Here is a 27,274-nt window from a genome sequence, read left to right on the forward strand (position 1 = left end):
GACTTGACTGGAGAAAGACAAAATGACATCGTCACAAAAGCCACAAAAATAAAAATTGAGCAACTGAAAGAAGGAATTTTTAGTGTGTCTATATAAAGTCTTTGTTAACATTAAAAACTAATGTTTTGGCTAAAATAAGACTGTGTTAGATTTAACTTCCCAGTATATTCAGTTTAGCTGTTGGAGGTTCAGAATGACCATCCCTGAGACATCCCAGAAGTCATTCAGCAAAATCAGAGAACAACTAACCTGACATTCCTCAACTTTAAGGTTTTGTTAAAAAGCTGTCAAAATACTTTTAGGATTTCTTTATCCATCATAAGGAAGAAAAAAGGAACAACCTGATTTTTAAAGATCCTTTGCCAATCACTTTTAGAAGTGGGACTACTGAGAACCTCTCTCTGATACATTATCCTAGAGAACAAGTTTGTTACGCACAGAACTATTTACACTTTGATTATTTTCTGTCTAGATAATATAGTCCCAGAGTATTGTCTCAGTCAGAAGCAAGTCAGGGAGCATTTACCACTTGGATTAAAACCTTGGCTGTCAGTCAAGCTTTATCATAAGGTGCTCAGCACTGAAAAGACAGTTTCAAAGCCTCAGAGAGATGTCCCCTAGTGACATTTTAAAAGGTGCAGTTTAAACTATGAATCTACATAATTAAACTTATTTACAAAATGATACTGTGGAATAAGTAGCGTAAGTACAGTTTCTGTACTGTATCTGCTGAACACCAAAATGTGTTGTATTGTTCACTGACTGCACATTCTAATGTTTGCATTCATTTGAAAAATTATCAAAAATTCAAATCAAATTACATGTGTTCTTTAAGGAGGTATTTTGTGTGCTGTGTGCGCTCCAATGTGTTGCATACCCTACAGAGTATGAAAAGATGGAAATGGACATCCAGAGAGGTTGAGCAGAAAGTCTGCCTTGGGACCCTTTTAATGCATTTTACTGGGGGTGTTTACTGTAGACAAACATTAACAAGACTATGTACTCAACTAAAAGTTATCTACATCAAGGAGGGATAGCTCAGTGGTTTGAGCATTAGCCTCTAAACCCAGGATTGTGAGTTCAATCCTTCAGGGGGCTACTTAGGGATCTGGGGCAAAAATCAGTACTTGGTCCTACTAGTGAAGGCAGGGGGCTGGACTCGATGACCTTTCAAGGTCCCTTCCAGTTCCAGGAGATTGGTATATCTCCAATTATTTTTATTATTAGCCTTTGACAGACTAATAGTAAAAATACCCTCTTCCCTATAGCTTGTAGAAACCACTGAAAGGCAAATATCAACACTAACAGCTTTGTAAGATTATATATATACCTATTAAAATCCAATTATAATGAATACTTCCCCCATTTATTCCATTATAAGCTACTGTGGAGAAGCACAGCAATAATGTTTCACAGATGTCAGTGAGAAACTCTTTTGTTTCATTTGCTGAGGGATTATTTGCTTCTATTGATATCTCTGTAAGAAGTAGTTAACTTTCTAAATAAAAATTACATTTAGGTTAAAAGTTACAATCCATGAAGAAAAATTTCTAGAACAAACAAAACTGTTTGGATGGCTTACCTGCCAATATCTGTCATTCTATGCATGTCTCAATTCTCTTTTTAATAGCTTTTAAACTGCCCTATGGTTGTGCAGTTTCATTTTGTCCTTCCCCCAGTGTCCCAGATGCTGAGTGATATTAGTGCCTCGGTCACAGCTGCTACTGGAATTCTATTAGTTTGCCTTGCTGAGGGTGTATCATTTATTACTAGATGAACAAACTTTTGGGATAGTAAGATAATTTAGAAACACTGACATGAAAACACTATTCTCCCCCTCCTTCCCCAAAGCTCTCAGGACAGAGTAGGAGAAAGAATGAGGACCCCTGGGGACACAGATTTCAGTACTAGCCAGTGAGAGAGACCATGACTTTCTGCTCCATGCTATACTTTCAAATGATATCCTTGAGAAAAAATCATCATAACGTACAATCGTAACATAAAATTCTGGCTGTGACCAGTAACAAATCACATAGCCTGTTGATGAATAGTGGGGAAAACCCAGCCTTGCTGGGGCCATTTAGTGCCCACATTCCCCATCTGGATCAATTCACCTGGATAACCAATCTGAAGAGTCCCCTGGAGGTTTATGCCTCACTCTTAAGAGATTTGGTGGTTTTGGGAAGATGCACAGACCTCAGAAGTATGGAGGCTGGTGGGGCTCCTGCTCTTGATGCAGCCAATCTGATGCGGTAAGGGGCATGTCCATTTGAAATTTTCCCACATAACCTCAACCTTCAAGCAGGGTCAGTTCTAGGGTCCCCTTATTACAGAAGGGGAGTGGGTATTGTGGAGCACCAGCATGTTACTAGTTAAAACACAAAAAACCTTCCAGGAGTCCGAGGGCTAGGTAGACCCTTGGAAAATCTCAGATTTTAAGAGTTAAAAAATTAAAAAATTGATGACTGGGTCAGTTATTTATATATAGGGTGAAGACTGCACATACTGTATATATTTTGGCCTGTAAATAGATTAGGATTCCTTGGAGATAATTGGGGGGAGGGGTGCAAATGTTTCCAGGTCTTGCCTTCAAGTGAACATGCAACACAAACTGGGGTGATCCCTGCACACAGGATGTTCTGCAATAGATCACTGAGATGGTGACTCAGAGAATTAATCTTGAACTGTTTGATTAGATGCAGATTCTCTGGCAACCCTGATTCCTCTCCAACATGAGACTTCCTAGATCTAATTGTAAATTTCTCTCGCTTATAAAGAATCCTCAATGTTATGCCAGCATTATCACAACTGAAACCCAATGATATGCCAAAATATAGGGATAAATTAAAAAAGTTTTTTTTAAATTATCAGGAAAATAAAACAAGACTAGGTAAAACTACATACCATATATACATGTTCATTGGCCCGTTCGTTTATAAGACGATCCCTCAAGATGGTTAGGTAAAAATAATAAAAACTATATGACCATTTCATAAGCCGACCCTATATTTCAGGGGTTGGCAAACGTTGGCTCCTGGCCCGCTAGGGTAAGCCTTTAGTGGGCCTGGATGTTTTGTTTACTTGGAGCATTCACAGGCTCCTTAGCTCCCAGTGGCCGTGGTTTGCTGTTCCCAGCCAATGGGAGCTGCGGGAACTGGCACGCCACAGAGACCTGAGGGGCTCCATGCCTGCAGATGCTCCAAGTAAACCAAATGACAATGTGTTAGATAGTCAATGATTCCATAGAGTTTAAAATCATCAAATTTTGGTGTAGACCCGTTTATAAGCTGATTCCTGCTCTCTGATGCATCACTTTTTTACCAAAAATATTTGGCTTATGAACAAGTATATATGGTAACTCAGGTGAAGTTCTAAAAAAAAAACCCCAAAGATTTCAAATTTTTAAGCTATACTTAATTTTGTTAGAAAGTGTTCTACAAAACTACTAATGCTCCTGAGATGAAAAGATGGTTGAATTTGCTTTTGAGGAATTTGCTGTTTTGCATGATCCACTTGAGCAGTGCAACAATATAATGCGTTAGCAGAGCTTTGATTGAATTACAGCCAGGATATCACTTCAGACAATACATTGTACAATATGAATCAGCCCTGGTTTGGTAATGTATATTCAATGACAATCATCTTTTTATAAGATCGTGTAGTACATGAAAGTATCCCAAGAAAATACTGCTGATCTAAGAGCTGAAAGGTACATTATGGTACCTTTGTGGTAGAAGCTTCAGCAGAATAACAATTTATATGCCACAGAAAAGAAAGAATTTGAACAAGTTCTCCAGGACCTCTTTGCAAATTCTCAGCTGTATTTCACTTCAGCAGTGTTTATACTATTTTCATTTGCTTTTGAACCAAAATGTGTGGAAGCAATGGTTTATTAGGATAAATGTTCATGAAACAAGTTACTCAGGTACTACACTTTCTTCAATGAACTATTTGATCAGTTCTAAACATAAATAAGCCTGACATAGGAAATTAAATGATACAGAATATCAACTAATTTACTAGAGAACCTTCAATGAAAATGTAAGGCAACCATATATGGTGTTGTAACAGGTTCTCTGCCCGCCCCTTTTCCTGGGACCCACTGGCTGCCCCAATAAAGCTCAGAGAGGCTTCTAGTTCTTCAGCATCCATGGCTTTATTTACACCAGATTCTCCCACCACCAGTGATATACTATATACAGAGCTTGCAGGCCTTACAATCTCCTCTTCCACACAGAGTCTGCCCTCAGCCTGGAGACTGACCTTCCCCTGGCCATTCCCCTTCTGGCTGCCAGCCAGCCTTTATAGCCCTTGAACCCTCAGGCCCGTAGGTGCAGCCAGTTCTAAAGGCTAGGCACCAGACTTCTCTCCAGCCCTAATCTATTTCCCCTGACTGGGGCTGGCTGGGCAGGGGCTAATTTGGTGCCTTTGCACCAGCACCCTGCTACAGGTGTATACAACCACAAATTGGCTGTGAAGTGCTAACTACGAGGATGTTGTATCAAGCAGGCAAGGTACTAACAAACTTCAATGGGACTTTATTTTTACAGTGGAAACCCCTTTACCAAGCTGCAGCTGCATCCTCTGTAACTCTCACTCCACCTCCTCCACTCCTCCCCCCTCCTTTCTGTCTTTTCAGACTCCTAACAGCCAGAGCTCCCAGTGCTAATAATTACAAGCACATCTAAACACCACAGAGGAGTACTAAGATTGTGTGTTCACAGAAATATTCATATAAACACAAATCGCTCTGTATTCATGTTTACATATATCACTGTCTTTTAATGCCTCAGGGAGCCATATATGAAGTCAAAACAATAAGCCCTGGCCCTAGGATGACCAAACAGCAAGTGTGAAAAATCGAGACAGGGGGTGGGGGGGTAATAGGAGCCTATGTAAGAAAAAGACTCAAAAATTGGGACTGTCCCTATAAAATCCAGACATCTGGTCACCCTACCTGGCTCTCTCCTACTATTTCTTCCATTAGGGGAAAAAAAATTCTGTTCCCTGTGAAATTCTGAAGTAGATTGAGTAATGCTTCAAGAACTTCCTCTTAAAGCAGACATGTTATTTTTACCCAGGGAATAATGTTTTCATTTTGGTTTAAAGACCTAAATTTGATATTATTTATTTGTACCTCCGTAGTGCTTCGGAGCCCTAGTACTGGACCAAGATGCCTTTGTGCAAGGTGCTATACATGGAACAAGAAGATGGTCCCCTGCCTCAAAGATCTCTGGTCAGATTCTGGCAATAGCATATATTGCATCTGTGAGAGTGGCCTATACAGCCTTGATGGACCAATTTAGAACTGTTCATTAGGGTCTGTTTTTTGTTTTTTAAACAAACATAATAGAATTCTAATAAATAATCAATACAAGAGAAACATCACTTTGATTCTCAACAAACTCAAAAGTCAAGCCGATCTAATATGTGTTTTAATTAGAATTTGCTTTTCCATTTTTTCAGGATATATATTTTTTAAATGCTTCAAAGATTCAGTTTCTGCTCATGGCAAACCACCCGAGAGGCTTCTTGATGCATCTGTATAAGGCCAGTCTGAGTTATGCCCAATCTCTTCATCTGGAATTTTTGATGATCACCTTAGGATGGTAGTATTTTGCCTTTATTGAGTGTTTGCATATATTTAAAACCTTTTTTTTTTTTTTGTATTTTAATTGTTTTCTGGTCATCATCTGCAGTTCTTTGAGGCACAGTTACCTCATAGCCACCAATCCTTTAAGCATTTGTGGGAAGCTCTGTGTGACTGAGTAATTAACTTAAGGCTTTTGAAGATTTGGGGTTATTTCAAATAGAACCAACTTCACACAGTTGATTCTATTAAGCTATAAATATAGCAGGGTTTCTATGCTAACCTTGATTAGGAAATGAGTTTAACAGATCAAACTGGACTGATTATTATCTCTCACTCCTTAATGGGCCTGGTTTGATTTTTTTTTTGTAAATAAAGCAATGCCTTTTTAATAATAGTTCACTTCAACACAGATTTATTTTAAAGATATGGCAGACAGTATTCAGAGACTGATTTGCATCAATCCAAATCTAATACACTTAAGTAATTTTTATTTTCTCCTTGTGTTGCAGAAAAACAGATTTATGGATAAATTATGAAAAATGCAAGTTGATAAAACCATTACAGTAATTGCATTGGTTGCATTTATTAATTTGTCACAATTAAGTCAATAAGAGCTTTAGTAACATCCTTATATTACTTGATTAATTTTGAAAGTGATTATCTTAAGAACTTTATTTAATTGGAAGCCTCTCAATTTACAAGGAACATTAAACTCTCAGTAACATTTTAAGATTATTCAACATATGCAGGTCAATTACCAGTAATCACTGTTTTATACAAATGTTCTATAAAAACTACAGTGAGACATTGACAAAGAGGAAAAAAGGAAGAAAGCTTTAATTAACGCTGCTGAGCTTCAATTGACATTTTCAAAATGAATGGGCATCTCTAGCATTTATACATATAAAGCTTTCCTGAAACTGGTGCAGTTGCAAAATTGAATAAAGATAAAACAAAACCTCTGCCTTAAAACAGATGAAGATAATTTGTCCTGACTGATAAATCACAAAATTGCAGTAACTGTACTGATGCCCAGCTGCACTTCAATTTCCAGATTAGAAAATTACAATTAATTTCTTAATATTGCTATGCCACATTTCTTCTTCCAGTTGTTAAAAACAGATTGCAATCAATCATTGTTAACCCATGCTGCAGAGCAGAAGTGCTGTAGTTATATGACACTCTGCAAAGATCTTTCTGCACAGCACCTTCTCTGGGAGCTATTTTTTTAATTATTGTAAGAAGGTGGTGTTATAAGGGTGTCAAGGTTCCTTCCCACGCTGAACTTTAGGGTACTGATGTGGGCACCTGCATGGACACTTCTAAGCTTAATTACAAGCTTAGATCTGGTATCACTGCCACCACCCCCAAGCACTACTTTTTTCCCTCGGTAGTCTGGAGGGACTTCACCAATTCCCTGGTGAACACAGATCCAAACCCCTTGGATCTTAAAACAAGGAGAAATTAACCATCCCCCCTCTTTTCTCCCACCAACTCCTAGTGGATCCAGATCCAACCCCCTTCGATCTAAAAAACAAGGAAAAATCAATCAGGTATTAAGAAAAAGGCTTTTAATTAAAGAAAAGAAAGGTAAAAGAAAACCGTCTGGGAGAGATTAGCATACCAGCTACTCTCACAGACAACAGATTCAAAACACAGAGGATGTTCCTTGGGCACAAATTTAGTTACACAAAAAAATACTCAAATACCCAATTTTGATAATTCCCTAATGGTACCAAGACAAGTTACAAAGAAAATAAACATAAACCTATTTATTCCTTTCTAAAACTTACTACTCTGATAAGAGGCTGGTTCCTTGATCTTTTTCACTCCAGCTAAAACTGAAAACTTTCAACAAAGGAAAACTTCCCTCCTTCCTTTTGAAACATCTTGTTCCCCCCATTGGTTCCTCTGGTCAGGTGTCAGCTAGGCTAGGTGAACTTCTTAACCCTTTATAGGTAAAAGAGGCATTATCCCTTAACTATTTGTTTATGACAAAGGCAAATAAATTATAATTGGATTCAATGTAGTTGGGAGAAAAGCTAGAGTCAACTTTATAGTAAGGGATTTTTATGGGTGGAATACTCCAGAGAACCACATAGAGTATTTCAACCCCTATTTCAACAATACTGTATTTTGAGCATCCTTTTAAAATGGAATTTGTTGAATGATTCAAGTTCACTGCTAGGAATATTTAATCATAATTAAAGAAGGTATTCCTGTCCTAAACAGATAGCTAAGGGTTAATGTCTCTTTCACCTGAAGCACCTGACCAGAGGACCAATCAGGAAACCGGATTTTTTCAACTTTGGGTGGAGGGAAGTTTGTGTCTGAGTCTTTGTTTTCTGTCTGCCTGCTTTCTCTGAGCTTTGGAGAAGTAGTTTCTACTTTCTAGTCTTCTGTTTCTAAGTGTAAGGACAAAGAGATCAGATAGTAAGTTATATGGTTTCTTTTCTTTGGTATTTGCATGAATATAAGTGCTGGAGTGCTTTGATTTGTATTCTTTTTGAATAAGGCTGTTTATTCAATATTCTTTTAAGCAATTGACCCTGTATTGTGTCACCTTAATACAGAGAGACCATTTGTATGTATTTTTCTTTCTTTTTATATAAAGCTTTCTTTTAAGACCTGTTGGAGTTTTTCTTTACTTCAGGGAAATTGAGTCTGTACTCACCAGGGAATTGGTGGGAGGAAGAAATCAGGGGGGGAGATCTGTGTGTGTTGGATTTGCTAGCCTGATTTTGCATTCCCTCTGGGTGAAGAGGAAAGTACTTTTTGTTTCCAGGACTGGGAACAGAGAGGGGGAGTCACTCTGTGTAGTTTCACAGAGCTTGTGTCTGGGTATCTCTCCAGGAGCACCTGGAGGGGGGAAGGGAAAAAGGATTATTTCCCTTTGTTGTGAGGCTCAAGGGATTTGGGTCTTGGGGTCCCCAGGGAAGGTTTTTCAGGGGGACCAGAGTGCCCCAAAACACTCTAATTTTTTGGGTGGTGGCAGCAAGTACCAGGTCCAAGCTGGTAACTAAGCTTGGAGGTTTTCATGCTAACCCCCATATTTTGGACGCTAAGGTCCAAATCTGGGACTAAGGTTATGACAATTCCTTCCTGTGGTGATTTTTTTGGTATAGTTAGAAACTATTAAAATTATTCAATACCTGTCTGACCATCATAGAGCATGAACTGTGAAATTTACAGTAATAACTGAATTGAAGTGATAAGGGTAGGAAATTGCTTTTTAAAAGATTTAGACTAATGGGAATTTCAAGAGTGCTTTGGACATTTTCATTTACAAATATTTTCAAGTGAATTGGTACAACGTTTCAGCAGCACAGCCTCTTCTTGTGTGTCTGTACTAATATCAAAAGAAGGCTTTTATAGGGGAACATAGTGCATGTGAGTGGAGAGAAACAAGCAGAATGAGGCTTACACATGACCTGAAAAAAAAACCAAAATTAGTCTCTGCCTTTTGTTTATTTAGAGATGCAAGAAAAGGACCTTGTTTCTGCTTGTTTATACAGTAGAAATTCATTTGTCTACTCCTTTTCTCCTGGAAGAGCATGGATAACTGGAGAACTAGTAGGTATGTGACATCACAGTTTCTAGGGAAGTGACATCTGATGGACAGGGAAAGTGATTAAATTAGAACTCTTAACATATTCTCTGATAGCCTGAGAAACTATGGGAAATTCAACAACTAACAAAAGTTGGAGATTCAACAACTATTAGCTGATAAAGTTCTCAGTGCACTTAGATAGGCTTGGAAGTATTAGATTTTTATCAGTAAATTTTGATTTCACCACCCATACACACACACACCAATGAAAACATATTTTCAGTGATAATAGATATGTAGACCTAGGCAAAGTAAGCAGAACGCTAATTGAGCACTGTTAGAGTTTGATTTAAGGATATTTACGTTGTATATTTTGATGTGATGTTGACTATTTGTTTTAATGTTTAAAGCTTTCTGAATTGCAACATCTACTCCCATTACATAATTCTCTTGTCCACCTCATAATTTCCCCACTAACTGTGAACATTTAAAAACCTTAAAAATGAACAGTCATAATTACAAACATTAAATTTGAATTCTGCCTACTCTAGATATTACAAAAATCTTCCTCATGCTATGAAGTTATCAATGGAGGTTGTAGAATACCCTTAATTAGAGGTTTTTAGGAATAGATTAGACAAACACTTCTCAGGGACGGCCAAGGTATACTTGGTCCTGCCTCAGTGCAAGGGGCAGGACTAGATGACATGTTTATATTCCTCCCAGCCCTACATTTCTATAATTTCTATAAAATTAGAAGAACGTGCTATAGAAGACATGGTTGACCTGAGGAGTTTACAATCAAAAACAAACAATGGATACAAACACTGGGAGATGCACAAAACAACAATTCAAGAATCAAATGGAAGCAGGAACTAACCAATAATCCTAAAAGCAGGGTCTTTGCTGAATTACTGAGAAGGATCTTAACAACGAGGGAAACATCATTAAACCTCATCATCACAGAGGCTAAAGAAATTATGGATTTTGATGTTTGAGAACTGCTTGGTTTCAATTATCTTAATATGATGATGGGATTCTTTGATTGCTAGGGGGAAATTATCTATAAAAAGTAGAACTGTTATTTAGGGAAAACAACTTGTAAAAATTGTTTTGAGGGCATTCCAAAAGGACTAAATAACAAAATGCTACACAAGAATGCTTGATCTGTTTATAGCATCCTCAGCAGATTTATCACAAATTTCAAGACAGCAAACAACATTGCAAGTATCTATCCTGCTAGCTAGATTTAAAGTACGGTACCAGAAAATAAATATACTTATATAAATTGAAAACAAAAAAGGTGGTGGAGGTAGAAAGAAATAAAAGTTATACTTAAAGAGCCATAAAAAAAAGAGGTATCAAGAAAAGATCTGTGACATGGCATGGATGGAGATAAATTTACAGTATTCTCCATTTGTTTCCTTCTGAGTTCAGTAGTCAGTTATAATGGGCAACTGCTCATCCTTCCTGAAGGCTCTCTTGTGCATGTGGGGAGGCTTTACGGTTACATCCCTACGCTTAATATGTATGTGCAGCTGCTGGGTGAACAGAGATGTTCTGGGTCAATAATACCATCAGAACGCTAATGGTAGTCAAGTATATTTTTTCTTAAACCCTGGCTCTGATCTCGCTTTCCTAGTGCTTATCTCACTTAGCATCCGCTTGAAAGCTATTTGTTTTAACTCAAATCTAGTGTGTAGAGGAAAGCAACTTGAGGTTACAACTGCTACCTCCTTTTCTTCTCTGTGGTTATCAATCTTGGAGTCTTATTAGATCAAACAGCACTAATGGATTCCTCGTTGACACTGGTAGCCTGAGGAAACCAATTCTTCATTCCTCTGGTGGCACCCCAGTTAGGTTTGCCGACTTCCTAATCGCATTTTGTTCAGAGTTACAAACATTTCAGAATTATGGACAACCGAGATGTCCGAACTCTGAGGTTCTATGCATTCTTATCTCAGAAAAGAATGGCAATAGGATCGTGGCCATCCTTAGGCATCCTTAGGGCACCCAAAAATTTGGGGCAGCCCTGGGTCTTAGCAGCCACCCACCCAGCTCTTGTTTTCCCTTTTCTGACCCTTCCTGCAAGCTCCCACCACAGCTGGCTGCTGCAGCCTGGTGAGTCTTCCTCTGGAGGGGATTTAGTAACTTAAAAGTGAAAAAGCCTTCCGCCTGCCAGATATACTAGCATAACATTGAAACTGTTAAAGAGCCATTCAAGTGGTAACGAAGCCATTTAACAGGCATTTGCCAACCCCCAAGTATATACTGTCAGTTTCTGAATTTATTGACAAAAGCAGTTGTGCATTATTGTAATATTTACTCAGAACATGTTAGTCTACAGGACTTTAACGAAATATTTTTAAAGCAAATTTTAAACTAGTGTGTTGGTGAAGATTATAAAATCAAATCTCTAAAAAAATCCTTGCATAGCTTTTTAGATACTCAATCTGAGTATTCATCTTTAGCCTGACAGACATATCATTTTTTAAATAAATCCTTCAAAAGACCACCTGTATCTAAAATACACATTTTAATTTTAATAACTACAGTACAAAAAACTTGCTTCCAGAATCTTTCTGTCCATCCCTTTCTCCTTTTACCCCATCGTTGAAGAGAGCCCTTAAAGAGACAGCACCACTTTCCTTCCAGATAGCTGGACAAACGAGTTTCCCTCTCTTTACTTCTGACTATTTGATTAACTATTTTTAAGAGAACCCTCCAGCGAAATCAGTACCTTAATAAGATATAAAATCCTTCGTTATGCTAAAATCTTTGGAAACATTTTTTAAAGTTGGTGAAATTTCATAAACATGTCTATTGTTATGGAGATCACACAAAGTAAATTAGTGTTCCCTTTTTCTAAAAGCAATGAACATTTTTATGAACACACTACATTTCTGTGACTGATTAATTTAAAATAATGTCTTTGTTCCAGTGAGTTAAATATGTAGTAATCTGGTATGGTTACTTTATGAAGGCATAAGAGTACACTTAAAATATAAAATCAGCTTAGAAATACTGATTAAGAAAATGAAAAACAGAGAAGAGCTGCATCATGTAGTCCATAATATTTAATTTTATATTCAGCAGGATAGCTGACTCACCCTTACTACAAAGTTTCTGCAAATAAATCTCTGACAAACTTCAAGGAATATAAAAAAGACCTGTAACTGACATTTTTTATTCCCAAATTTAGTGCTTTTAATTAGGTACCTCCTGCATGTCCAGACTTCACCATCTGGCACGCAGTGGAAAACATGCTCCATTTTCTTTAGAAAGAAATTGCAGAAGAATGTTTTTTCAAATGTCATTTGCTTTATTTGGGTTCAGGGATTTGGCTGGAAGGAGGTGAGCAGGGTGGGAGAGGGAAGAGAGGAGGGAGACAGTGGGGGAAAGGGCGGGGCCTGGGTGGAGTGAGGCGGAGGCTGAGGCAGAGCTGGGGTGGAGTATGGGCAGGGCCACAGGCAGAAGAGGTGGGCTGGGGAGCTAGTCTCTCCAAGCGGCAGCTTCACCCACTGCCCATGACAGCAGTTAAGCGCGGTTTGGCTCCTGCACAGCCAGCATGCACTGCAGTCTCCTTAGGCAGGGGCCATATTCACAGAGCTGAATGTGCCGGTGCCGCGCATTGTGCAATGGAGAGGCTATGGGGGTCTCTGTGGGGAACTGTGACTCTCCGCTGCTGTGAGACAGGCTGGACATCTCAGTATCTTTGCTGCCTCATCCCTCCTCACCCCTGGGCTGCGAGCCCAGGATGCCGTCGGGCATAGGGGCACCAGTTTAATAATACTGTGTAGGGCCCCATAAAATCCTAAGGACAGCCCTGAACAGGATCCCCAGTGACCGCCAAAAAGTTAAAATTCAGACATGTTTATATATTACATGTATGCACCTGGGCACATTATTACTATCCCCATATAGAAATTCCAGAACAGAGCTACTAAATTAACCAAATATATGGAAGGTTTCAGCTATAAAAACCTAGGGACACTACACTGTTTGGAGAAAGGCTACAGAGGGATTCTATTATGTAAGTAATTCAGGGGGATTATATAAACATAGGTAATGATTTATGTATCAAGAGGAGAACCAAAAAAAATTAAGAAAAGGTCAATATGGAAGGTCTCGTTTCTTCAGGGAACAACAAATATGCAGAATTTTCTGCCTCTGAAGGTCCTTATAGAATCCATTTTACCAGTGAATTATGAAAAACAGTTTACAATTACTTGTTTTTAATGATATTTTGGAGTGTTAATAAGGTTTTGGAGTTTAATGGTATTTTGGAGTATTGCCCCTTCTCTCAATAAAAGCATAGCCATCATTTGTTAAAAGTTACTCCAGCAGTTTGAAATCTGGTCCATTTAAAAGCAAGCTTAAAGTAATTTCAGATACAGTACCCAAATCACTTTGTCAATTTTTGTGGCTTAAGAATCATTTTTTATGTCTTAAATTTTTTCCCCTAGGGGCTACTGACTCATTAGATAGGCAAAACAGTGAAACCGAATCCAGTATACTCTGGATTTTTCAAAGCCTATTATACAAATCTCCACATTCTTTGTACCCCATCCTTGTCCCTCAGTTGATTTGGATAATAGAACAGAGACCCCCAGCTGCAAGGGAGGTCATCCTGCTGCTGAATGGCTCCTGCTTCCTGCCAACACAGGAGTGAGCAAGCGGGACCATAACAGTGGAAATGCAGAGGGCTCCTGCCCTCTCAATTATCTGAACTCCTGATTATCCGAAAAAAACTGTGTCCCCCATACTATTCAGATAATGGAAAGTACGCTGCATATATAAAGTCAAATGCACAAATTAAACTGATAAAACGTTTTCCTCTAGTCTTTCAATTAGAACAATTCCAGATGTTATTTGTGACCAAGGTAAAAAAAAATGCAACGTAAGTGTGATTTTACATTGACTCTGCCCCTTTCTGATACTTGAATGGGGGGGAGTTGTGCTTGTGCCCTTTTGCCTTCTTTATGATGCACAAAAGCCAGGTGTCCTCTCCTCTCTTTCCCTCGCCCCAAAAAAGTATTTTCAGTTTTGTTTTGTTTTACGTTAGACACTTCAATCTTGTCTATTATGAAACTCTAGATTATTGGACAACTATTACAATTAGGACATCAAAAGAAATTGAAGCAATTGATAGGTAAATCAATCATGGAAGTTTAATTTAGTTTGTATGCACTGCTTTTATTTTATGGATTCCCATTGAAAGAATACACACACCAACTTAAAGCAGCAGAAAACTCTTCATTTTACTTTTAGTACTTCTCATCTGATTTTTACTATTAAAGAAATACACGAAGTATGTAACACACACAAGTAGTTCTCCATTTCAATGAAAGCAAAGCCTTCTACAATTGCCATAAGGAGAACTGTGTTGTCTAAAACAACTAACAACAGTGTTTACACCCCAGTGACATAATCAGAATACTGTAGTTAGTAAATAACGCTTCTTTTAAAAGCTAGAAATTAAATACAGGCTGAAGGGCTTGTGTCTAATACATAAATTAGGTGATTAAATCAATCTGTTGATTAAACAATGCTTGAAATGCAAATTAATCACTGATAGAGATATCCTTTGCAGAGACAAAGATAATGTAGACTACTGTCTGCTGACCTTGCAGGTTCTCCAACGCTAAGTGCATAGATACTGCGCACTGCTGCAGTGCATAGATACTACCTACGCCGATGGGAGTGTTTCTCCCATCAGCACTGGTAATCCACCTCCCCTGTCTTTCTGTCACAGTTGGACTTTCAGGGCTCCCGGCGTTATACCCTAAACCCTAAGCTTTTTTGTTGTTTTTGTTTGTTTGTTTGTTTGTTTACAGTGTTGCTATTGCTTTTAAATGAGACATTTGCTCTAAAATTCAAGCAAGCAAGCAAAAGAACTAGCTTTTTTGTTTTTTTAGGAATCTCATTTCTCTCCTTTACAACTATGCATAACCTATAAAATTAGACAATAAGATAAAAGGAAAGATGCCATACACAGGTGTAACTTCTGTATGGTCAGCAGTGACAACTGGGGCAGAAAATATGAGGCTGATGCTCTCATTACAATCCCCTACATGAACAGCTATGTTAGTATGTACAGTTAGAAATTCTGTACAATCAACTGAAAAAATAATTTGCTTTTAAATCTGTAGCTACCAGTTTTTCTTCCAAAGTTTCTTTAGTAGTTAACACAATTCAGTCTCTGCAATATTCATGTTTTATGTATTCTTGATAATAAGTGGAATTAAGCCAACAGATAAGGTTTCTGACTTATTGACTTCTCTCACTTGTTTTGATCCTCTTTCATACATTCATGTTCTCATTCCCATTAAGTTTTCTTTAAATACTCTTATTAGGCACAGGCTCTTAAATACACACTGGACCCTTGTTAGAACACAGGGTTTTGGATCCATGCATGGTCCCGTGTTATAGCAGGGACTGTGTTACCATGGATTCCAATGAAGGTAATTAAATTTGGGATCCATGCACGGTTCCACGCTATAAGCGTATTCACACTATATAGACGAGCGTTCTAGCGAGGGTCCGTTGTACGATGATTATTGTTTCTTTAAGATGAACAAAATGTTTAAAGAAGTTTTGAATAAAGTCCAGAAACTCAAAGGGAACCATTATTTTAAATACTAAAATCTACATCTTCCTTCAAGTAAGCAAAATGACAGCGGAGAAAGACAAAGAGTACCAGGTAATTTCCAAAACACTTAAGTCCCTTTTTTTTCCCAAAAGGGATTTGAACTCTTCTAAAAACTGGGATTTCAGCACAGTTGAAAACTTTACTCAAGGTAATTTGTTTTAAGAACAGAATTTCAAACTTTGGGTTTCCATTCATCAGTTACATTTCCTACTAAAGGTAATTTAATAAGCACAAGTACTGATTTATGACCATGACCAAAGTAGGGATTTCTTGACCTCCAAAATTATATAGAATTGACACCTCTTTTGTAGAAGATTAAGATTAGGAAGTAAGCAAAGTATGAGATCTTCTTAGATGAATCTGTGACAGGCTCCCCTGGGGTACCACCTGGAACTGGGGTATCACTGAGACCCCCCGCTACACACCAGCCTCGATGGCCTCTTACACTGTACTGCGGTGACAAGATGCAAAGCCCTCTCCAGCCTGCACTTTCACCAGTATGCATACAGGTAGGGACACACCCTAGCTGCAGTTACATGCAAACTCTCTGACCAGCCTTTGCATGGGAAGGCTACAGCCAAGGCAACTACTAGCTCCTCAGATATTCCCCTCTCTCGAGTATAAACCCAAAAGTATACTGTGTTGCGCTGTCCAGGGAACAGTACAGCGTAAGCTCATAAAATTTGCTCCCTCTCTCAATGTGGAGAGGAATATGTCTTTTGTCCCTGAATTAGGATTCCCGCACACTGGTTTAGATCAGTGTTTCTCAAACTGGGGTTGCCACTTGTGTAGGGAAAACCCCTGGCGGGCCAGGCCGGTTTGTTTACCTGCCCCGTCCACAGGTCCAGCTGATCGTGGCTCCCACTGGCCGCAGTTTGCCGCTGCAGGCCAACGGGAGCTGCTGGAAGCGGCGACCAGTAAGTCCCTCAGCCCACAATGCTTCCAGCAGCTCCCATTGGCCTGGAGCAGTGAACCATGGCCAGTGAGAGCCACGATCGGCCGGACCTGCAAATGGGGCTTTCAAATGGCCTGCCAGGGGCTTTCCCTACACAAGCGGCGACCCCAGTTTGAGAAACACTGGTTTAGATAAAGCAAAAATAAATTTATTAACTACGTAAGATAGATTTTAAGTGGTTATAAATGATAGCAAATAAACAAAAAAAGCAAACTAAACTTGATATTGGGGCTATCAAGAGATTAAAAAAATTAATCGCAATCAATCAATTAATCACGCTGTTAAACAATAATAGAATACTATTGATATAAATATTTTTGGATGTTTTCCACATTTTCAAATATATTGATTTCAAATACAACACAGAATACAAAGTGTACAGTGCTCACTTTAGATTTATTTTTTATTATAAATATTTGTATTGTAAAAATAAAAATATTTTTCAATTCACTTAATACAAGGACTGTAGTGCAATCTCTTTATCGTGAAAGTGCAACTTACAAATGTAGAATTATGTACAAAAAATAAAACTGCATTCAAAAATAGAATAATGTAAACTTTTAGAGCCTACAAATCCACTCAGTCCTATTTCCTGTTCAGACAATCACTCAAACAAGTTTGTTTACATTTGCAGGCGATAATGCTGCCCACTTCTTGTTTACAATGTCATCTGAAAGTGAGAACAGGCATTTGCATGGCACTGTTCTGGTCAGCATTACAAGATATTTACATGCCAGATGCTCTAAAGATTCATATATCCCTTCATGCTTTAACCATCATTCCACCATGGACTTGTAGGCTCTACAGTTTTACATTGTTTTATTTTTGAGTGCAGTTATGTAACACCAAAAAAATAAAAATCTACATTTGTAAATTGCGTTTTCACAATAAAGAGATTGCACTACAGTACACATGAGGTGAACTGAAAAATACTATTTCTTTTATTTATCATTTTTACAGTGCAATTATTTGTAATAAAAATAATATAAAGTAAATACTATACACTTTGTATTCTGGAATCAATATATTTGAAAATGAAAATTTAATAAATATTTTAGATTTTTTTCACAGCTGGTATTCTATTTTTTAACAGTGTGATTAAAATTATGATTAATCACAATTAATTTTTTTGAGTTAAGCACATGAGTTAACTGCAATTAAATCAACGCCCCTACTTAATATACTAAATAGATTGGATATGAATAGCAGTGTCTCACCCTAAGAGATGATACAAGCCGGCTGCAATTCTTAAGAGGCAAACTGCACATGCTTACAGCTTGGAATCCCCAGGTGTTCCATTCACAGGCTAAAAATCCCTTTAGCCTGGGTCCAGCACTTCCCCCAGTTCAGTCTTTTTTCCTCAGGTGTTTCCAGGAATCACTTGTGTGGGGATTGAAGAACACCATGACGTCACTCCCTGCCTTATATAGCTGTTACATAAAGCAGGAACCTTTTGTTTCAAAGCTTAGTTCTCAGACTGGTCTGTGGAAAAATTACTGAGAGCCCAAGATGGAGTCTAGAGACATATCATCTCATCATGTGTCCTTATAGAGTCATAGCAGCCATCACTCACGGGCTGCCGGAGTGTTCACAGGAAGGCTCCCCAGGTGCGAGATAAGCTTCTCCTAAGGCCTATTGTTCTTTCTAATGGCTCTTCCCCACTCACTATCTAGAATGTAAACATCTTGTCTAGTGGGCATTCCCCAAGTGTAACTACATTTGAAAAACAGAAACATAGTCAATATTCATAACTTCAGATACAAAATTGATACATGCATACAAATAGGATAATCATATTCAGAAAATCATAACCTTTCCAATGATATCTCACATGACTTATCTTGCATACAATACATCATAACTATGTTATAATCACATCATAATAATATCCTTATGAAGAATATGGGGTGCAGTGTCACAGAATCTTACTTTTTCTGCATCATTTTAAGATATGTGGTCTGTCATTACTGTGATCCAAAAAGTATATATTACAGTATGTTAGGACAAGTTTTTTTCCTTGTTTTCTTTTTTCAAGACTGAAGAGATAATTTATATAGTACATGCCCTTAGAAGGAAGCACTGCACAGAATTTCCCACAGGCCTATTAGCTAAATTGGCTTGAGGGCACCATCTTTGTGCCCTCTTAATTCTGGGCTGCTTCAAGGATTGGACAGACCCCAAGCCTAATTCAGACGGCCATTCTGTAAAGCAGGGGTTCCCAACGCAGTGCCCGCAGGTGCCATGGAGCCCGCCAGGGCATCTAAGTGTACCTATGTACTGGCCAGAGGACGAGCATCTGCCAAAATACCACTGACAAGCAGCGTCATCCAGAGGCATCGCCGCTGGCGGCATTTCGGTGGCGACGCCTCTGGATGACGCTGCTTGTTGGCAGCATTTCGGTCGCGACTCCTATTGATGTTGCCGCTTGTCGGCGGCATTTCAGCAGATCCTCTGTGACTCGTCATCTGGCACTCGTCAAACGAAAAAGGTTGGGGACCACTGCTGCACAGTCTATGGTAATTAATGAAAATCAAAAACTAGCCTGCTATAAAGACATTACTTATTGATATAAAGATATTCACAATGCTCAAACAGCATAAATGTTGTTTTGTTAAGGGCACTTTCTTCCTCATCCAAAAATCTATGCATGTTTAGTCTTGAGAAAAGAAGACTGAGGGAGAGACCTGATAACAGCCTTTAAATAACAGCCCTTAACATATTTGAAGAGGACAGTGGGTCAGTTGATTTCCACGTCTACTAAAGGCAGGACAAACATTAAATGGCTTATTCTGCAGCAAGGGAGGTTTAGATTAGCTATTAGGAAAAATGTTCTAGCTATAAAGATAACTAAGCATTGGAATAGGTTACCAAGGGAGGTTGTGGAATCCCTGTGATTGGAGGTTTTCAAGAATAATTTGGACCAGGGATCTCAAACTCAAACCACCACCAGGGCCACATGAGGACTAATACATTGGCCCAAGGGCCGCATCACTGCAACCTATTCATACACCAATACAAAAGTACAGTCAAAAATGAAAAAAATGAAGAGTAATAGAGTATGCTATTAAAAGTCAATGTATTAACTTTTTAAAAACTGTAATGCAAAGAGGGGTTTTAGTAAAATATAAACACCTGTAACTATTCCTTATGTGGTCAATAACACTGGTGACGAACCATACAGTCTATCAACATAGCTGTAATGGCAGGAACTTTTTAAAGTAACTATTCATACAAAATACACTGCCACTTTTAACAAACATTCTTCCCAACTACAGACAGCAAAGAATCATACATGCTGAACTTCATACCTCAGACTGCTTGTCTAGTTCATGAGGCCCCACCTCTTCCCTGCCACCATTCCAACCCCTTCCCCAAAGTCCCCGCCCGAACTCTGCCCCTATTCCAACCCCTGATTTAGACAAACACTTGTCAGGGAAGGACCAGGTACCCTTGGTCCTATCTCAGTGCAGGGGGGATGGACTAGATGACCTCTCAAGGTCCCATCCAGTCCCAAAATTCTATGATTTAAATAAGAACATGAGAACAGCCATACCAGGTCAGACCAAAGGTCCATCTAGCCTAGTATCTGTCTACCGACAGTGGCCAATGCCAGGTGCCCCAGAGGGAGTGAACCAAACAGGCAATGATCAAGTGATCTCTCTCCTGCCATCCATCTCCATCATCTGAAAAACAGAGGCTAGGGACACCATTCCTTACCCATCCTGGCTAATAGCCATTTATGGACTTAACCACCATGAATTTATCCAGTTCTCTTTTAAATGCTGTTATAGTCCTAGCCTTCACAACCTCCTCAGGTAAGGAGTTCCACAAGTTAACTGTGTGCTGCATGAAGAAGAACTTCCTTTTATTTGTTTTAAACCTACTGCCTATTAATTTCATTTGGTGACCCCTAGTTCTCGTATTATGGGAATAATTAAATAATTTTTCCTTATCCACTTTCTCCACATCACTCATGATTTTATAGACCTCTATCATATCCCCCCTTAGTCTCCTCTTTTCCAAGCTGAAGAGTCCTAGCCTCTTTAATCTTTCCTCATATGGGACCCTCTCCAAACCCCTAATCATTTTAGTTGCCCTTTTCTGAACCTTTTCTAGTAACTACTGTATCTAGTTTGTTCATAGATATTTCAACCATTCAGTCAACCATTTTTTTTCTCACTTTGTGTAACAGAGAATTGAGAGTTCAGCTCAATTCCACTTTTAACTTGTAACAGATGTTAAAACGTAAAAATAAGACATAACTGAATCTAGCGTGACCAGATGTTATTCTCAGTCTGCACTCAAACATAGTCAGGAGCCTATGTAATGTGCAAACTTGCCCTTTCCTGGCGTTTGCTTTTATTAACACAAAGTAATACTGTACCACATTCAGCTCAAATTTTCTTCCTAGTCTTAACTGCTCTTATGGTTCCCATCTCAGGACTGTTCACTCCATCTCCTATATCCTTTCCTTACAGACAGCTTCCTTGTACAGACAGCTCCTTCACAGACAGCTCCCTTGTATCTCTGGTGGGTAATGAGTTGGTGGAACCTACATAATATTCCATCACAGGACCAACACTTGCTAACAGTGTGGAGTGTGTGTGTGTTTTGTGGGAGGGTGTCTAACAAATACTGCCAACCCTGTTCTAACTACACAAATGATACTTTTATTTAAACCGGCTTTAACTTTTACGATATGCTTTTACGTTTACTATTTTCTTTCCAGTGTTTTAAAATGTTGTTATCATGTAATAAATACTCTTTACAAATGGTGAGGAGCTAGTCAGGATGTTAAACATAAATGTTATTCTAAAAAGGAACAACTCAGTGGATTATCAGTAATGTTACCTACTAACAAGTAGGTTCTTAAGTAATCTCTGGACTCCCTTTCTCCAGGCCAGTGGAGACCAGATATTTTATAGAACAACCGAAAGCCTCATGCCCTTTACTTCTGACAGATGAAAATAATACCAGGACATTTATGGAAGAGTGGTAACATTGTCTTAATGGGAATAATAGGGACAAAAATATCCAATTCTGCTCAAACACTGGAGACAATTTTCATCCAAAACAGAAAAGTATTGTATAGGAATTTGTCCCCAGGGATACAGCTTTACCCTTGACTGGTCCAACATGACAAAAGCAATCCAAACTACTTTTCTGCATGTCACAGTTTGTCTCCTGCCCACAAGTGTCAGTCCCATACACAATCTCCCTTTCAAATGTTATAAACACTGGCTTCCCTGAAGCAAGGCGGGCAAAGGACAAAGCTTATACTGACACTAGAGCTGGGAAATCAATTGATTTTTCTGTTTGGCCAGTAAAAGAGTTCAGTTCCTAAAGCATTCAGAATAAGTCTAATTTTGGGGGAGGAGGAGGCACCAAACCACTTAGTGCTGAATCTACTACATCCTTGATGCCCTGGCACTGAAATCAGAGTCTGATTTCACTGCCCAAGACTGTACCAGAATCTCAGTATTGTGCTCCCTCAGAGCTCCTGTGGTACCATAGATTGAAGCCATCATCCCTTCAAAACTCCAACTAATTCATAACACTGCAGCATGCTTCCTCAGAAACACTGGCTACCATGAGCAAATCAAACCCATCCTCTACTCTCTATGCTGGATTCTCATACAGCAGACAGTCAAGTTCAAGGTCTTGAGGACAGTTGATGGCCTGCCCCAGAGTATCTAACGATCATCATTCTCTGGGATGAGAACCGTGGTCGACAACTCCACCCTCAGATAAAACAGAACTTTCTACAATAAAGATGAAGCTCATCTGTGCAGGATACAGAGCTTTCTTGGGGACCAGTCTTTCTCCCAAAGAAACTAAGAACCATCATAAACTTACTTCCTTCACCACCTTCTGCCCCAAGTGCAAGGCATATTTCCTTCAACTTGCCTTTAACACACACAATGTGTATATTAAAAAAAACCTGAAACAAAACTTTAGTAAACCAAAACACTGCATTGCATAAAAACATTTTTTCCCTGGGGAAAGGAAGAGAGAAGAGAATGAACCAGTGATGGATGTTATTCACATCTCTTAATACACTCCCAAAAGTGCTGTTACTATTGAGATTAGTGTGGTATAAAAAAAATACAGAAGAGAATATGTTTCCCCCAAAAGGCTTTCCAAAACTAGCTAAAATGGGGAAAATCTCTATTTTATTTCAGCATCACACATCTATTTTGGTAAGTGGGACATTTCTATTACACTCATGCACAGGATAGCTGACTAGCAGCACAGTAAGTGAGAAAAAGAAAGTGGGAAACACACTTATGAATTCACATATGTTCTCTAACTTCTTATTTTAAATTTATTTAAGTTCAGAACTGCAAAATGTAAGATCTTATAGGAATTTTTCCCCCTTGAGCATGTAGGAAGACTAAAATTTTCTAGAATATTAAAATGTGACCAAGTTCTGTACCATCTGGTGGCTGTTCACTGATCTCTGTGTAATGAGTTGGTATCAGCCAAGTTCAGAGTGAACACAAATTCCCTCTCAATTGGCATGTTTGTTAACAGTCTCCACTGACAGTTTAAGGACTGAATGGACATGACTGAATTATCCTTGTTGCTCAGAGGTGATCTCTTCAGAACAAAGTCTGAGGTACATTGCTCAGACCTGAGGAAGTATATGCTGCTGCCTGTGCTTATATCTGTTCTGTGGATAAAGACAGGACTTCAGTTTTAATTCAACTGAATGCAGCCCTTCTTATGTGTGCTAAATTCACAAAAAATAATTATTTTTACCTCTTAATATTAAGTAATGCCCAAGGTATTCCAGTGGGAGTGTTAAACGCTGGGAGCAATTTTTCTCCAAGTTCCACTGCTTTCTTTCGAAATATCTGAAAAATAAAAATCATGCATATTACTACATAGTATAAAAAATGTACTAAGTACTAGGAAATCAATCTTGTTGTTGATATTACTATTGGCAGTGTTTTACAAAGCATCCCTTAAGACTACATAGCATAGCACCCTGGGGCTTGTGCAGAGATGTTGAAGAAAAGGAAGATACAATACTTTAGTATCAAAGGAAAAATTACACTTGGCATTCTATCTATAAGATTTAGAAGTATCTCAATATGTCTAACTATCAGCAGGAAACACAACAGAACTTTTTATGCTTTAGAGAAAAAGTATCTAGTTATAACAATACTGCAAATATGAGTTCTGCTCTCACCAACTGCCAACAGTCAGCTGAGGCTGGACTGAGCTAACTGTTGGAAGGCTTTCTTTGAGCCCTACCTGATCTCTTCAAGAAGAGTTTTTTCTAATACAGGAAACCTGTTCCAATTTAATACAGAAACCTATTTATGGACAGCAATTACAATACTTGGAAGTTCAAGCGCTATTATCTGCTCTGAATCACATGGGGGTTTTGTATGACATACAAAAAAGAATTATCCCAGCTGCATTAAAATATCAGTCACCATTGCTGATTTTCTCTCCAACAGTGCCTCCTTCTTCACCTTAGTTTTTCTCATGAATATATTGACAATACATGTTTTTAAGCATCAATTCTCAGTTTGATATATATCACAATTTAAATCGGTATTCTAGGCTAAATTTTCTAAGAAGGAAGAAAAACGCATATTCAAAGTAGTCTATTATATTTTCATTATGAGATGGATTTTGCCACAAATTATGGCTGTGTCCTTCAGACTGCTTTACAGTATGCATGGGGTTAATGTAGAGTGGGGTGGGCAAACTTTTTGGCCTGAGGGCCACACTGGGTTTCCGAAACTGTATGGAGGGTCCCCTATCCAGCCCCCCCTGCTTCTCGTTCCCTGATGCCCCCCACCCTCCCCAGGACCCCTACCCTATCCACCCCTCCCTGTCCCCTGACTGCCCCCTGCCATCCCATCCATTCCTGACTGCCCCCCTGCCCCCTGCCCCATCCAACCACCCCTTTTCCCTTACTGCCCCTGGAACCCCTGCTCCTGACTGCCCCCCACTGCCCCATCCAACCCCACCTCCTTCTTGACTGCCCCCCAGGACCTTTGCCCCCATTCAACCCCCATTCCCCTGCCCTCTGTCCACCCCAACCCCTATCCATACCCCTGTCCCCTGACCACCACCCCAAACTCCCCTGCCCTCTATCCAACCCCCACTTCTCCCTGCCCTCTTACTGCACTGCCTGGAGCACCTGCGGCTGGTGGCGCTACAGCCATGCTACAGAGCACCGGGACAGGCTGCAACTCTGGCAAGAGCTCACAGCCCCACCGCCCAGGGCACAGTACCAGCAGTGCTGCGGGGGAGGAGGAATAGCATGGGAGGGGTCGGGGGCTAGCCTCCCAGGCCAGGAGCTCAGGGGCCAGGCAGGAGGGTCCCACAGGCCGGATGTGGCTTATGGGCCGTAGTTTTCCCATCTCTGATGTAGAGGATACTTTGAAACCACAGCTAATGTAGAATTCAACTGTCTCCCTGCTCGGAGGCATTAGCTATTGGGAGCATGTTAAAATAAGTCTATGAAGACTGCATGGCTTTCCATTTCTTTCTGTTTGCAATTCAAGTTTAGATTGATTTATAAATACCAATTTTGTTTGTTGCCCTAGCTACTCGAGAGACCAGCTCTTTTTCCAGTATGACATCATGACAGTGGAGGTCAACTGGACAACTCATGCTAGCAATCTCTATATTTAAAACACCCAGGGACTGGCTGTATAGTATATCATGTTGGACTTCACTCATGCTGGAATTGCCCGCTGATGCAACAGAGGTCAACTCTGATAACCTTTGGGACACAGTATGAGATCATATCTTTTCTTGGGGTTCTACCTGAATGAGACACTGTGGCAATACGTATTTTATTTTGTGGAACAGGAGTCAAGGTTGATGGTTGTCAATGTTTCATGGATATTATTTTTAAGACATGTGCCCTGGGACAGTCTGAGTTGCTTTTTATAAATAAAAACATACATACATTTAACTATAATATGGGATACAAGGCCATGACCATGATTTCATAATTGTGGTACATTATCGGCTGTATTAATCATTTTTAAGCAGCCTATACACAGGCTCAGCAAGAGATATTAGAATAACTGCTTCTGGACAAAAAAATATTCATTTATCTAATTTAACATCAAGGTTTTAATGCTGCAATATTGAACTTCAAATTATTCACAACTTTCAGTAATAAAACTTCCATTATTCAATCTTGTTATATTTATTTGTTGACATATCTCAAATTTCCTTGAAACTTGCTATGTTTGTTTCAGGGAGACAAAAGGATTGGTTAGCCAAAACTAATGGTTCTAATATTAAGCACTGAAGAAATATTTTTCCACTTTTAGATAAGCAAGGAAAGCCATAAGTTATTCATACGAACTGTAATGCACTGAACAAATATTACATCAGCTTTAAAACATCAGAAAAATTAAGTATATTGATGTTAGGAAGTTAACTGGAACACCCTTTTCAAAATTAGTAGCTAAAAGTACAGGAATTGAAAAGGAAAAGCCATTAGGAAAATAGGACCAGAGTAATTTTTAAATTGAACTAACATTCTAGAACAAGTCTTGAGCATAAAAATCTACTCTTTTCACTTGCAACAAAGATTTAAAAAAATTACTCAATAGATGATAATAATCTTACTTCTTTCCAAAACTCAAAATTTGAACTAGAATAAAGGAACTATAGACATTCCTTAATTTTATCTACGACTATAATTTAACGTGACTATACTACTGACTGCCTGGTAACTATCTAATGAGTAAAACAGTACTGGCAATTGTGATTTCAAGCATACAATAATGCTGTGTGAATGGCTGAACATATCAAATTGGAACGTGATCCAGCAAAAAATCACCATCCTTGAATAGACAAAAAGCTAATAGCTAAAGCCACTTTTTATTAATTTCACTGATACCTTTAATACAGTTCAGCAGCACTAACAAGAAAAACTGATCTTGGCTGCAATTAGTTAGCTCAATCTATCTCAGAACATTTTTTCTTTTGCAGACCATAAATTTTCTAACAGTGTGCAAGAAATAAATGCTATGCAAAAGAACTCATAGGGTACTTGCCTTTTTTTAGTTGAGGAAAGTCAAGAAATTGAAACTTTCATTTTTAAAGACATATCCACATGCCAATATATATTTTAGCCAATGTTTACTAAACTTTGCTCTATATTCTCTCAAAATATTTTAAACGTCTACTCCATTCATAGTCAGACACCAAACTTGATCTGTCATTTCACTCATTCAGTGAACACATTAAAATTATTAACTTATTCTGCCTCTATAAAAATATTTAAGTAAATTTATTCTTCGTGAAAGAGGCTAGATTAATAATTTCGCAAAATAAAATACTTTGTCTATAAGGTACATAGACCTGCCTTGGTATAACACAATGCCTATGTGTATTGTGGTCCCTATTACTAATAAATCATCCTAAGTCCTCAATTTTAATTCTTGGTCTTTTATAGTATTAACCCTGGTTAGAACCATTACCTGTAAAAGATAAGGAAAATAACCACATCTACATACACTGTATTTTCATCAGCAA

At 38.7% G+C, this 27,274-nt stretch overlaps 1 protein-coding gene across 1 annotated transcript in view; it reads right to left on the reverse strand.

Moving 5' to 3' along the window:
* The window catches only part of LOC115648512 (mannosyl-oligosaccharide 1,2-alpha-mannosidase IA), a 213,193-nt gene that overhangs the window by 68,759 nt on the left and 117,160 nt on the right, over nt 1–27,274 (reverse strand). Inside the window, exon 5 of the mRNA XM_030556207.1 lies at nt 23,513–23,607. Within this exon, the coding sequence (XP_030412067.1) occupies nt 23,513–23,607 (95 nt within the window). The remainder of the gene's footprint in view (nt 1–23,512; nt 23,608–27,274) is intronic.

The sequence above is a fragment of the Gopherus evgoodei genome, chromosome 3 (genome assembly GCF_007399415.2).
Source record: "Gopherus evgoodei ecotype Sinaloan lineage chromosome 3, rGopEvg1_v1.p, whole genome shotgun sequence".
Taxonomy (NCBI): Eukaryota; Metazoa; Chordata; order Testudines; family Testudinidae; genus Gopherus; species Gopherus evgoodei.